At 34.6% G+C, this 14149-nt stretch overlaps 2 protein-coding genes and 1 non-coding gene across 3 annotated transcripts; 2 read left to right on the top strand and 1 right to left on the bottom strand.

Annotated features, from left to right (window-relative positions):
• On the bottom strand, positions 1–354 carry LOC141391578 (enhancer of split m4 protein-like). Its single transcript, XM_073964450.1, has one exon. The coding sequence runs from the start codon at positions 352–354 to the stop codon at positions 1–3; it is 354 nt and encodes a 117-aa protein (XP_073820551.1).
• A 2061-nt stretch (positions 355–2415) lies between these two features.
• Positions 2416–2772, top strand: LOC141391577 (enhancer of split m4 protein-like). The gene has a single exon (XM_073964449.1). It carries the CDS (start codon positions 2416–2418, stop codon positions 2770–2772), a length of 357 nt encoding a protein of 118 aa, XP_073820550.1.
• Positions 2773–13777: 11005 nt separating this feature from the next.
• TRNAT-UGU (transfer RNA threonine (anticodon UGU)) lies at positions 13778–13849 on the top strand. The gene has a single exon. It is a non-coding gene; the product is annotated as a tRNA-Thr (tRNA).
• Positions 13850–14149: the final 300 nt, after the last annotated feature.

The raw sequence follows: 14149 nt of genomic DNA, 5'->3' as shown, positions 1-14149 counted from the left end.
TTAGGCTTGGGCCCAACGATCTTGCATGCAGGACAATTGTTCAGCAGCTATGCTTGTAGTCCAAAAGAAGGTGCCTTGTTCAGTGCGAAAAAAGTGAACTGGTACTGAGGTGGGGTAGTCCATTTCTTCTTCGTAGTATTTATCGGCTGAGAGTTGTTCATTGATGTCATTTTCGAAGGATTCCATGGAGGAGGCGCAATCAGATTCTAGACTGGCATTGCGGCTATTTTCTAATGATTCCATAGAGTCGGCAGCAACTTTCTTGGAGGATTTTTGTTGTTTGAAGATTTGTTTCAACAGCTTCTTCACGCTGTAGCTGGTGTTCGATTTCTTATTGGAGATGATGATATCCATGTTGTATTGGTTTTGTGAGATTTCTACGCACATTTTGAATGTGTTTTTAGTGAGGATGTGTATTGTTTGAATGCTCAAAAGAGAATGATGTTGAATCCTTGAAAGTCTGGGCCTTTTATACTCTCAGCAAATGGCAGGTCTTTGTGAAACTACCAAATCCTAAGACAATGGCCAAGTGCATAACTGGCTGTGTGTCAGTGCTAAGAGTTTCCTTTCCAGGCGTGGGAACGCTCAAGAAAATTTTCAAACTCATTAAAACAAAAGGCATCTGCTGCCTTATGAAATTGTAGATTTAAGATTTTGTTGTTGTTTTTAATGAAAAAAGGATATTTACGTTCGTGGGAAAGTACCTTTTTTCACTGAGCTAGACAAATTCCTATAGAATTAAATGGTTTTTCACTTGGTTCTTAATGGTTCCCACGGAAATTGAGGCATTGTAAGACATAGTGTGTAGTGTTTTAATTTTAAGCGTGCTGGGGTTGTGCCAATCATTCCTTCAGATTTAGTTTTATTGTACGTTGAGTTTGTCGTTTGACTGGCGATTGAAGTAGCTTGCACTATGTTTTTAATGTTGAAATTCAGTTCGTGTTAAGCTTATGCTAGGCACGAGCTTGTCGAAAATTAAAAAAAAAATGTTTACAGGTAATTAAGATAGAGATCCTTAAGATAGGTTTAAGAACTCGCGGTCACTCGGAGATTTTTTGATCATTGTGTTCATTCTGGATGAGGTGAAAATATGAATATGAGGTCAACATAAAAAGAAAGTAAGTATCCAGGTTTACGGTGTAGCAAATAAGTACTGGAATAATAAGGAGGAATGGAAATTACGTGCAACGGCTAAGCCATGAGAAGTCCTTTGAGCAAAGTTATAAAGAGCAAGGGGATATATGTGTGATAGAGAGGTAAAAGGGTTTATCTTTTATCAATCAAAGAGTAGGCGTCTCTTTGTCTTTAACACCTACAGAGTGTATGCTCGACCGTCGCTATATCTCATATTATCCACTACTTTAATTAGAGATCTAATCATGAGTCTCACTGATTTGATTGATGTGAGTGATTTGCGTATCTTAACTTATCAAGGCAGAATGAGGAGCAGGTCCCATGAAGCGAAATCACCGTGATTGTATTTGTTTTCGATTTCTTTGCACCAATCGACAAGAGCCTTATTTGAGCGATTGTCAAATTGTGCTGGGTCAAATGGAAAAGGTTATTTATGCGGCCAGGTGTTCATGCAATATCAAATGTTAGTTGGGGGAAGAAATACTCAACGATGCCTCTATTTCACGGTATATAACATGACGGTATTGGATTTTCCGAAAGTTCCGAAAGTTATCGTCAGCGTTCGTATAGGCATTGAAAACTATTCTTAAACGTTTAATAGATGTCAGGGATTCAAGTCCTCTCACAGGATTCAAAAACACACTTCAAAATGTAGCTTTTCTCCAATATTCGACAAGCTCGTGCTTAGCATAAGTCTTACACGTACGGTATGTTAACGCTAAGTCCGTGCTACTTTAACAATCAGTTAAAAGAGCTAAAATACTATTGGACAAAATTCTAAGGAATGATTGGCACAATTACAGCACGCTCACAAGCTGAACACCACAAAAATATCTCACAACGGCTCAATTTCCGTGGGAAACGCTTTGAAACAAATGGAAAACAAATTGTTTGGATAGGAATTTGTCTAACTCATAGCTCAAAAAGGTACTTTCCCACGAACATTCACATCCTTTTTATATTCAAAACAACAACAAAATATGTTATGCTCAATTTCATAAAGCAGATGCCTTTCGTAGTCAGGAGTTTGAAATTTTAAAATTTTCTTGAGCGTTCCCACGCCTAAAAAGAAAACTCTTAGGACAAACACATAGGCAGTTATGCACTTGGCCATTGTCTAAGGATTTGGTAGTTTTACCAAGACCTGCCATTTGCTGAGAGTATAAAAGGCTCCGACTCTCGAGGATTCAACATCATTCTCTCTTGATAATTCAAACACTACACATCCTCACCAAAAACACATTCAAAATGTGCGTAGAAATCTCACAAAACCAATACAACATGGATATCAGCATCTCCAACAAGAAATCGAACACCAGCTACAGCGTGAAGAAGCTGTTGAAACAAATCTTCAAACAACAAAAATCCTTCAAGAAAGTTATTGCTGACTCTATGGAATCATTGGAAAATAGCCGTAATGCCAGTCTTGAATCTGATTGCGCCTTCTCCATGGAATCCTTCGAAAATGACATCAATGAACAACTCACCTCCGAGAAATATTACGAAGAGGAAGAAATGGACTCCCCTACCACAGTACCAGTTCACTTTGTTCGCACCGAACAAGGCACCTTCTTTTGGACTACAAGCAGTGGTGATGAACAATTGTACTGCATGCAAGATCGTTGGGCCCAAGCCTAAAAAAACAAATTGACAAATTATAACGTCAAACTTCCAATCAATGTCTTCCATTACAAATAACGAAAGCTTTAAACAAACTGTGATTTAATATTAAACTTAAGGAAAAATTATATATTTTATTAAAAAAAATTAACAAAACAAAATATAACATTTTTTAAACAAAAATTACATTTTGCATTTTTATTTTCTAAATTACGAACTATTGTAGAGGGGGATTACTTGAATGTGTATTTTTTGCATTCTATTTTTACCCACAGCCTTTAGGCTAACGAAGAGGGTATAGAATCTATATATACTATACTATAGATTAGGGCGACCCATAAAAAAAGGAACAAATTTTTTTTTTGGAAATCCTACCCCCTACATTTCTTACATTTAACCCAAAAACCATATTCATATGTAATTTTATGGCGATCGGTTAACTTCAACCCGTGCCACCCGAGCCATAAAATGTAATATATAAGGTTTTTGGATTAAATGGAAACATTTTAGGTGGTAGGAGTTCCAAAATATTTTTTTTGGTAACAAAATGACTGATGCGGGTTATGACTTATGATCTTTTTATACCCTCAGCATTTATGCTAACGAGGGTATATACACTTTCATACGGACGAAATCCGTTTCAGACAATTTGGAGTCGATTTAACAATATCCGTCCGTCTGTCTGGCTGGTGCGCACCATAACTCTCAAAAGGATCAATCGATTCGGTCCAAAATTTGGCTTTCGTAATATTTTGTCCAAACTTAGCTTAAGTTCGAAGCTGGGTTATATCGGTCCACTGCTTCCGATACCTCCCACACAAAACTTTGGAAAAGTTCAGTTTAGGACCAACCCTCGAATTACTCTGATTTGTTTTGTAACAACTTTCACTGCCACCCATAAGACGGTAAAGTTTCATCAGGGGCAAGTCCATACTTCCTGAGAAAATAGCAAGATAACTCTCGAACGGATCTGCCGTTTCGGTCCAAAATATGGCCTTCGTAATATTTTGTGCAAACTTAGTTTAAGTTCGAAGATAAGCCATATCTGTCCACTCCTTCAGGTAACTCCCCCACAAAAGTTCAAACACTTTGGAAAAATTGTGCGTACGATAACTCTTGATGGGGGTGACAGATTTGGTCCATACTTTACACATCTTAATATATCTACCAGTTATAGGTCAGGTTCGAATATGGACTATATTTGTCCACTCCGTCGGGTACCTCCCACACACATTTTCTTTGATTTTTGTTGAAGCAACTTGCATTCGCTGCCTCAATTACGACAGTAAAAGTTTTTTTAAGGGCAAGTCCATACTTCTTGAGAGAACAGCCCGAAAGGAGTAAAAAAAACCCTATGGTACTATATGTAGTGACTGGAGAGCTCGAACCGAATACTGCGTTCGTCCACACTTTGGATATTGTAATATTTCTTCGAATATTAGATGAAATTCGAAGGTGGAAGGAGTGGACCTTCCGATACCACCTCACAAAAGTTCGAAAATATTCGCTAAAATGGTACTCTAAATATTGTCGAAACTCAGTTTATAAAAGCCCTATCTATCGATATCCCTCCTCCGAACCTCCTACCTAACACCTTCCTCCGACCACCCTCCTCGAACCTCCGAACTTTCGAACAACTTGCCCTTTCTACCTTTAGTCCACAGCAACATCAAAAACGGTTCACCACCACAAACACACGAACACAAAATCGGTCAAAAAATAATTACATTTTTCGTACTCGATTTTACTGCCTATTACTCTATACTCTATTCGAGTATGTACTCTATTTCGAGTATTTTCACTCCCACTCTTATTTTTAAACTAGGAGTACTCGCGAGTGCTCGCAAATAAAACAAAAGAGTGGAGAGTAAACTTCTTTTAAAACTGGTACTCTTCGAGTACTCCCACTCGCAGGTACTTTTCACTCGCGAGTAAAAAGAACAAATCGGAGCTCTGGTATATACACTTTTATACGGGCAAAAAGTACTTCATCGAAATAATGGTTTTAGACCCGAAGTATGTTTTGACGAAGCAATGTCCATCTGTCTGGCTGACTAGAGCGCGCGATAACTCTTGAATGGATCAACCGATTTGGTTAAAATTTGGGTATCGTAATATTTTGTCCAAACTTAGTTTAAGTTTGAAGATGAGCCATATCGGTCCACTATTTCTACCAGACTTAAATGAGGTTCCAATATGGACTCTATCGGCTCCCACACAAAATTTCGGATAAGTTCAGTTCAAGACCTGCTCTCGAATCGCTTTGATTTTTGTTGTAACAACTTGTATTCGCTGCCCCCATTGAGACGTAAAAGTTTTTTAGGATTAAGTTCATACTTCCTGAGAAATAGGCCGAAAGTTGTAAGTTTCAATTTAGACAGGCCGAGAGCATGTTTCTGTCAGCAAAGCCGACTGATACTTTTTTACTTGTTTTGTATGTAAATTGGTGAATAAGGCAATGAGAAACTAGTCTTTTGAATTAGAGTCACGATTTGTAAATAATACGAAGAGTTGGTTTTAAATTTGGTAGGATTTAAGGTTCAAATTATGGCAAGGATCATTTTGTTTGATTGTTTTGTACAAAAGATTTTATTCGTCGTTCGGTAAACCCTAATCAGTCGACTCTAGACAACCGTACTTTCGATATGAATAGAGACGGGCAGGGGGTAAATATCCCTTAAATTGGATAAAAGCCGACAAATACACGGTTAATATCCTAACTTGTGGAAATTTGATCAACAAGTTGTTGTGCAATATTATTTTTGTCATTTTCTAAAACATTTTCCAAATAAAATAACACTTTATTGGACTATATATGTAGGTGTTGTGGCGGTGATTCTAACTGTTATTCACTATGCAATTTTCTAAGTTTGTCCAATTCTAGTGTATTGGTTGTTTGTCTAGTATTTTGTTCAGCCAAACTAATTTTTCTTTACTGGCAATACTGTCCTTATTTGAACAGTAACCACAGTTATTCTTGCCAAACTCCTTTATCTTTTGTTTTGAATTGTTAAAATGATTTTTCCATGCATTGTTTACAAAGGAAATACATAAAGCAAGCAATATAGCAAACTTTGTTGTCCTCCAACTTCAAGTTTTGCGGGATACAAACATATCCAAAGCTTCTATCAATGCACAGGTAATATAAATGATCTGTAAAAGGGAGACTTACCTCAGTGTCTTTAAAGAAAATACATTTGAGAAAGGGAAACACCATGTTTATAAAACACTTTAAAATTAATTATTTTCTTCATTGGTCACAACACACACATATATATACAAATATGACAGACCATAAGGAAAAATTTAATTTATCCAAGTTTTTTTAAAATATTTCTCTTGCATGTCTATTTTTTTCATTTGTTCACTGAATCTTAAGATATGATGAACAGATGTGCCAAACTAAAGCCAAAATATTTTCTGTGACACAAACATTAAAAACAACATGCCATTTTAACATAAAGAAAAGCTTAAATTTAACATTTTTTCTTTTTTCCATTTTGCAAAACAAAAACCGGACATTATGTTTTTTCTCTTTTTTATTCCCGCGCAAACTCTGAAAGCTCATTAACAGACAGTGCGTACCGGATGAGATTTTTTCGTTAACATTAATTTTTACACCACAAGCACACACACATACGCGAGCACATTTCATAGAAAAGAATTTGGCAAATATTTGCAAATTAAATGTGTTTGGAAATTAAAAAACACTTCACAGATGACAAATGAACAATATTCTTTTAGATTTCATAATTTATTTATGATTTTTCTTTGAATTTTCACCGTGAACACAGAAATAAACTATCGCGACTTTCAGAGCGACCGATTTCTAAGACTGCGACGGATATACTGAAGAAGAGATACATCTTTTAAATGAACCAAAAGCTCGAATTGAGAATGCGTTCACAGGAAATCGATAAAGAAACTTAAAGGGAATTTTACATTGACTTTTGTCGGTAGAGTTTCCGTACTAGTTATAAATGCAACAATTATAGGATATAAGGTGTTGGATTTTATGTCAGCATAGAAACAGATTGGTAATCAATAATAAATGACTTAGACATTTAACAACGCTCAAATACAATGAAACAAGGTTACTGCTGACGGAAAGGTTTGAGAAAATGATTTTTTTGGAAACTGCAATGACATGCGATGAATTACCAATAAAATCCATGGTAAGTCTTTACATATTGCAATAACCCAATTAGAACAATAAAGATGGCAACGATGGAGCTGGCTGGCAGAATAGAGCTGGCAAACAATCGACGGTACTTTATGTTAATAGCCATTATCTATTGGGGAAAACTGCATTGTGCAAATTTCCCAATTTTAAAAGCTGTCGCCGCTACTCTTAATGAAAAACAATAGTATTGTCTTGTTTGAAAGCCAACATTTGAATAAGCAACAACATGGGAACATGAAAAGGAATGAAAAGGACTCCCTTTGTCCATATTTTGTTATATGTAGTCAGAATAAGATTAGACTTACAGTACGTTTATACTGGCATTTACTATAATGATAATGGTGCTATCTTGATTTGGTTTGCTGTAAAATATATGAAAACGTCTGTCAAATTAACCATAAACTAAAAATCTTTTCAGGATCGTGCGATATTGCTCTTTCGTACACTGTAGAAAATTATGTGTAAATGAAGCGCTATAACGTCTCATGTTTACTTAAAACAGTGTATAATGTTATATTCAAGATCAAAATTTATCTATTGAAGAAATTTAACCTTAACAACTATATTTATTACATCGTAAATTTGGATAGATGTAGGAATTGGATTAATATGTGTTTTCAGCCATCGTGGGAAAAATATATAATTTAATTTTTGCTTTTCAAAATAGTCATTGTTTTAATATTTTAATAGTCGTTGTTTTAATATTTTATTAAAACAACTTTAATTTATTAGTGGGAATAAGTTGGCGATGTTTACCAAGGGGTAAGGCAGGGAAGACTATAGTTTCGGATCTCGCCTTGTTTCTTGTTCTTCAACAAGAGTCAATTGCTCGTTCAAATATATGTATACGTGTCCAAAGAAACACTCCGATCGAGAATTTCTTTGGCACTCGAACAACTTCACTTGCTAACAAAACCAAAAAACGCCTACCCTCCAATAATTTAAAAAATCGCCGGAGCGCTTTTTAAATAAATAGCGATTTAAGTTGACATTTTTAAGTTTTTTTTTAGGTTTTCACGATTTTGCTTGGAAACCGCAAGTCCTATCGAAATGGAACTAACGGAAATGTTGTTGCTATGAAAATTCTCTACAAGATTGACTTTTACGATATCTTCGTAGTTTTTACCGTTATTGAGATATAGAAGTTCAAATTAGGACAATGGGTTGACTGTATCGCTTCCTTATGAAACAATGTGATAACTGCAATTTCCCAAATTAAACTTAGATATCTCAAAACTGGTACAAACTACCAAAAATAATAATTTTCTTGTTTTTGGATTTTTCTCATATATAAACATTGTTATCCGCAAAAACTTCCCTGGTGTAAGCGGTTTTCATTTAAAGTTAGTTTAGGTGCACTGTGTATACAGTCAATCCATTGTCTTAATTTGAACTTCTATATCTCAATAACGGTAAAAACTACGAAGATATCGTAAAAGTCAATCTTGTACAGAATTTTCATAGCTACAACATTTCCGTTAGTGCCATTTCGAGAAGACTTGCGGTTTCCAAGCAAAATCGTGAAAACCTAAAAAAAAACCTTAAAAATGTCAACTTAAAACTCGATTTATTTAAAAATCGCTCCGGTGATTTTTTTGTTTACTATTTGATTTTTTTCATCTATGAACATTGTGATGAATCGGGGTACACTCACAGATATGAGAGAAGTCTCCCTTTATAATATTAAAATGATCTTCGCCCTAATAATAGGCAAATATGTATTTTCTTAAATTATTGGAGGGTAGGCGTTTGCTGGTTTTGTTTGCAAGTGAAGTTGTTCGAGTTTAGGTAGTGCCAAAGAAATTCTCGATCAGAGTGTTTCTTTGGACACTTATATATTTGAGCGAGCAATTGAAAAGATTCTTGTTAAAGAACAAGAAACTAGGGAGGTGGCGAAATCCGAAACTGTAGTCTTCCCTGCCGTACCCCTTGGTAAGCATCGCCAATTTATTCCCACTAATAAATTAATGTTATTTTAATAAAATATTAAAATAACGACTATTAAAATATTAAAAAATGACTATTTTGAAAAGCAAAAATTAAAATACAACATTATACACTGTTTTGAAATGAGACGTTATAGTGCTTCATTTACACTTGATTTTCTACAGTGTACGAAAGAGCAATATCGCACGTTCCTGAAAAGATTGATAGTTAATTTGACAGACGTTTTCATATATTTTGCGGCAAACCAAATCAAGATGGCACCATTATCATTATAGCAAATGCCAGTATAAACGTACTCTTACGGCCTGGCTGCAGTTTATTTTAACACTGACCTGAGTATTCTGACTACATATAACAAAATATGGACAAAAGGGGTCCTTTTCATTCCTTTTCATGTTCCCATGTTGTTGCTTATTCAAATGTTGGCTTTAAAACAAGACAATACTATTGTTTTTTATTAAGAATATCGGCGACAGCTTTTAAATTTGGGAAAATTGCACAATGCAGTTTTCCTCAATAGATAATGGCTATTAACATGAAGTACCGTCGATTGTTTGTCAGCTTTATTCTGTGGTATCGTTGTCATCATTGTTGTTCTAATTGCGATATTGCAATATGTAAAGACTTACTATGGATTTTATTGGTACTTTATCGCATGTCATTGCAGTTTCCAAAAAATCATTTTCTCAAACCTTTCCGTCAGCAGTGACCTTGTTTCATTGTCTTTGAGCGTTGTTAAATGTCTCAGTCACTTATTATTGATGACCCATCTATTTCTATGCTGACATAAAATCCAACACCTTATATCCTGTAATTGTTGCATTTATAACTAATACGGAAACTCTACCGACAAAAGTCAATGTAAAATTCCCTTTAAGTTTCTTTATCGATTTCCTGTGAACGCATTCTCAATTCGAGCTTTTGGTTCATTAAGAGATGTGTCTCTTCTTCAGTATATCCGTCGCAGTCTTAGAAATCGGTCGCTCTGAAAGTCGCGCTAGTTTATTTCTGTGTTCACGGTGAAAATTCAAAGAAAAATCATAAATAAATTATGAAATTTAAAAGAATATTGTTCATTCGTTATTTGTGAAGTGTTTTTGTTTCCAAACGCATTTAATTTGCAAATATTTGCCAAATTCTTTTCTATGAAATGTGATTTTGTATGTGTGTGTGCTTGTGGTGTAAAAATTAATGTTAACGAAAGAAAATCTCATCCGGTACGCATTGTCTGTTAATGAGCTTTCAGAGTTTGCGCGGGAAATCGCAGTTGTGTGTGTGTCGCTGTTTTTGTGTGAATAAAAAAGAGAAAAAACATAATGTCCGGTTTTTGTTTTCCAAAATGGTAGTTTGGCAATTCTGTTCATCAACTCTTAAGATGCAGTGCAAAAATGTGGCAAAAAAGAAATGTCAGAAACAAATATGAAAAAATCGTGGATAAATTAAAAATTTCCTTACGGCCTATCATATTTGTATGTACACTAGCGGTCATCTGAATAGGTTTGAATTTTTTTCTTTTTATATGTTAAGGTAAAAAGTGTCCAATTTTTGCGATCATCAGAATAGGTTTGAATCAAATAAAATTGAAAAATTGTACTACCCATGCAAATATTGTGCAGTTTTTTGGTTTAGTTTAGTAAAATGGAACATTCTGATAAATCCTGCAACAAATTTCACCCGCTTTATTTGGAACGTGGGTTCAATACTCAACATGGAAAAGTTACCAAGAGCTTTCAGATAAAATCAAGAAATATTCAAACAAAAACGTTTTATAAACTTACTTCAAATGACTTTTTGATTTCGTTAGATCTCTTCTGAGCTTCGAAAATTGTCTGAAAGCAAATACCAAGTGTAGCCATATTATTAGGATCGATAAATTAGAAAGGTCATTGAAAATAGTTGGTATTTTAGCTCAAGTTTCATTTTTTAACTATCCTTGCAGTACAAATTTGTGTGCTCTGTTCCAGAACCTGCAATAAGCTACTATTTTTTACTACGATAACATTTTTTCCTCTATGTTATCGGAAAAAATAGTAAAAATTATTAGATTCTTGCAGTTCTGGAACAGACCAATGCTTACAAATCCACCATAGTTGACCACATGTATCATAAATGTTCGAAAATTGGTCTGGAAGAATGTTTCTTCGACGACAATAAAGTAGAAAATTGTAATTCAAATTTAACTCAAAGGGGCATGATATCGCCGACTTTCAAAGTGCTGTAATACCTATATAGTCAGATCAAAAAGTTTTTTTCTGTTCACAAGTCACAAAACAAACACGAATAAGTACAAAAGAATGGACTAGTGAGGTTATACAGCACTACAAAAGTCGGCGATATCATGCCCCTTTGAGTTAAATTTGAATTACAATTTTCTACTTTATTGTCGTCGAAGAAACATTCTTCCAGACCAATTTTCGAACATTTATGATACACGTGGTCAACCATGGTGGATTTGTGAGCATGATAATACTTAAATTTGTACTGCAAGGATAGTTAAAAAATGAACCTTGAGCTAAAATACCAACTATTTTTAATGACCTTTCTAATTTATCGATCCTAATAATATGGCTACCTTGGTATTTGCTTTCAGACAATTTTCGAATCTCAGAAGAGATCTAACGAAATAAGAGAGTAATTTAAAGCAAGTTTATAAAACGTTTTTGTTTGAATATTTCTTGATTTTATCTGAAAGTTCTTGGTAACTTTTCCATGTTGAGAATTGAACCCACGTTCCAAATAAAGCGGGTCAAATTTGTTGCAGGATTTATCAGAATGTTCTATTTTACTAAACTAAACCAAAAAAACTGCGCAATATTTGCATGGGTAGTACAATTTTTCAATTTTATTTGATTCAAACCTATTCTGATGATCGCAAAAATTGGACACTTTTTTGTACATTTTTCATTATAATTGGGATATTTTCCGAAAATATGGCAACACCGTCAAATTTTTTCTTGGGAATGTTGGCATAGTATAGGACTCTCAAAAAGAAAATAGTATGGATCTGCAATACGAACACATCAGAAGATACCTTAACATATAAAAAGAAAAAAAATTCAAACCTATTCAGATGACCGCTAGTGTATATGTGCATGTTGTGACCAATGACGAAATTAATTAATTTTAAAGTGTTTTCTAAACAATTTTTTCGAAGGAAGTTGTTTTGTAATCTTAACGCAAACTTAATCTTTCTTTATCTAAATGTAATATTTTTGTAGTTTAATTATACTATTCCATTGTTTTTTCTTATTTGGTGTATATATGTGTTTTCATCAAGCGAACGATTAAGAGCCCGTGAACGATTCTGATCCGAATGATTGAACTGGATAGTGAACTATGAACTAGATTGCTGAACTAGTTCAGATAAAAGAACTGAGCTATTGAACTAGATCTCTCAAATGAACTAGATTGTACAACTCTACTCTATATGAGGAAGTCTGATGCAGTGAATACGGCCATGAGGATACATCCCCATCTATTGCAGATGGGCAACATCAGCTGCCACGACTAACAAGAGTACTTTTGGATAATTTACGTTCGGAGCAGCCGTCTAAAGTCCTATAGGAATGATGACACTGTACACAACATCTACTCAGCATGCGATACAGGTCCGCACGACATACTGCACCTTTCCAACTGCCCTGGGAAATCTACTCAACTAACTCCGCAACTTTGCACATCATAAAATTTCTTTCAAAACGTACAACATCATTCAAAAAGGTCTATCGTAAAATTTTTGGGTATCTCCCTCACAAAAGTTTCAAATTTGCACTTATATGCAGCTTAAGGGCTATTCGATTATCATTTTGAAATGTTTACCGAAGGTACTCCTTGTAGCGATATAATATTTGTGGTGGGCTAGTCCATACTTCCGGATATAATGGTGCAAAGGCTCTGAAAGTCCTACGGTGACTAACTAAAATCGTTGGTGGACACGATAACTATCAAGTGATTGAGATGGGTCCAACCATTCACATTGTTATATTTTTCTCAAGCTTAAACCAAGTTCAAGATCTCCTTCACAAAAATTCACAACCTTTTCAAGTGTAATTTAAGATTAAAAAGGGAGACAACACAACACTCTGTGGTCTAAGGATAAGGAACTAAGCGAACGAAAACCAACAGAAAAGTTTAGTTTAACCAGTCGATTAGCGTGTAAGAGAAGAGAGTGTAACAATATTGCATTTCATGGTTCTTTTGCATGAGTGTGAGGTTTGAGGCATGAGCGTCTTTTTCCTACCAACAAAAGGGAGAATAAGAAATAATTTATATTAACGATTTGAAAATCAGAAAAGAAAAAGGTACATGAAACCTTGCTTACTCGTATTTCCTGAAATAATGCCCCAAAAGCTCAAAAAACCACGAGCAACGAAAACTTATAAATTGAGTTCCCGATTTTGACGAAAAATTTCACATCCTAAAATGTCATCCAAAACACACCAAGTTCCAAGAAGGTCTATATCGGGCAACATCTTCGGGGTACTTTGCTGACAAAACTTCAACATTTTCGCATAAGTAAACTTAAAAGATTCATCAACGAATTTTAAAATTCCCAATAAACTATATTTCAATATGTTATGATTACCGTTATGTCCTGACCGATCGTATACTTATATAACAGAAATATATTGACAGATCTCAGGACTAATCAAAAGGCCATAACCATTTAGCCTTCAGTGATAATATGAAAATTAGTTAACAATGTTGTTGTTTTATCAATTTGGCACGGACACATTCTTTACTCTACAACACTCACACCCTTCAGTGCAATTGGTTGTGGGATTTGCATAGGCTTGAGTTTAACGGTAATAGTTGTGCATCAATTTTTTTATTCAATCTTTTTTCTCATTCGACTGTAACTTACATGCTATTATGGTTGCACGTCGTTCATCAGCCTCTTTAGCTCAGTGGTAGAGCACTGGTCTTGTAAACCAGGGGTCGTGAGTTCAATCCTCACAGGAGGCAACAGAGTAAATGAAGTTGCCTTCAACTCAACACTTTTATAATATAAAAAAATATATTTTCAAATTAATTACACAGTTAATTTAGAACGCATTGAGATTGCACAACAACGATATTCGAAAACGATCTCGTAACTATTAGTGTAGATAAAGCGATTGTTTTAACTATTTTAGAAGGACTATAAATAGGCGTAGATTTTTTTTAAATATGTTTAAAAATACAATAATAAATAGGCGAGGATTTTTGAAATATTTTTAAAAATACAATTAATAGGCGTGGATTTTTTTTTTAAATATTTTTAGA

This window comes from Musca autumnalis, unplaced genomic scaffold (assembly GCF_047663935.1).
Source record: "Musca autumnalis isolate F117 unplaced genomic scaffold, ASM4766393v1 scaffold_1, whole genome shotgun sequence".
NCBI classification, from domain to species: domain Eukaryota; kingdom Metazoa; phylum Arthropoda; class Insecta; order Diptera; family Muscidae; genus Musca; species Musca autumnalis.
This window is presented reverse-complemented; position numbering and strand designations above follow the sequence as displayed.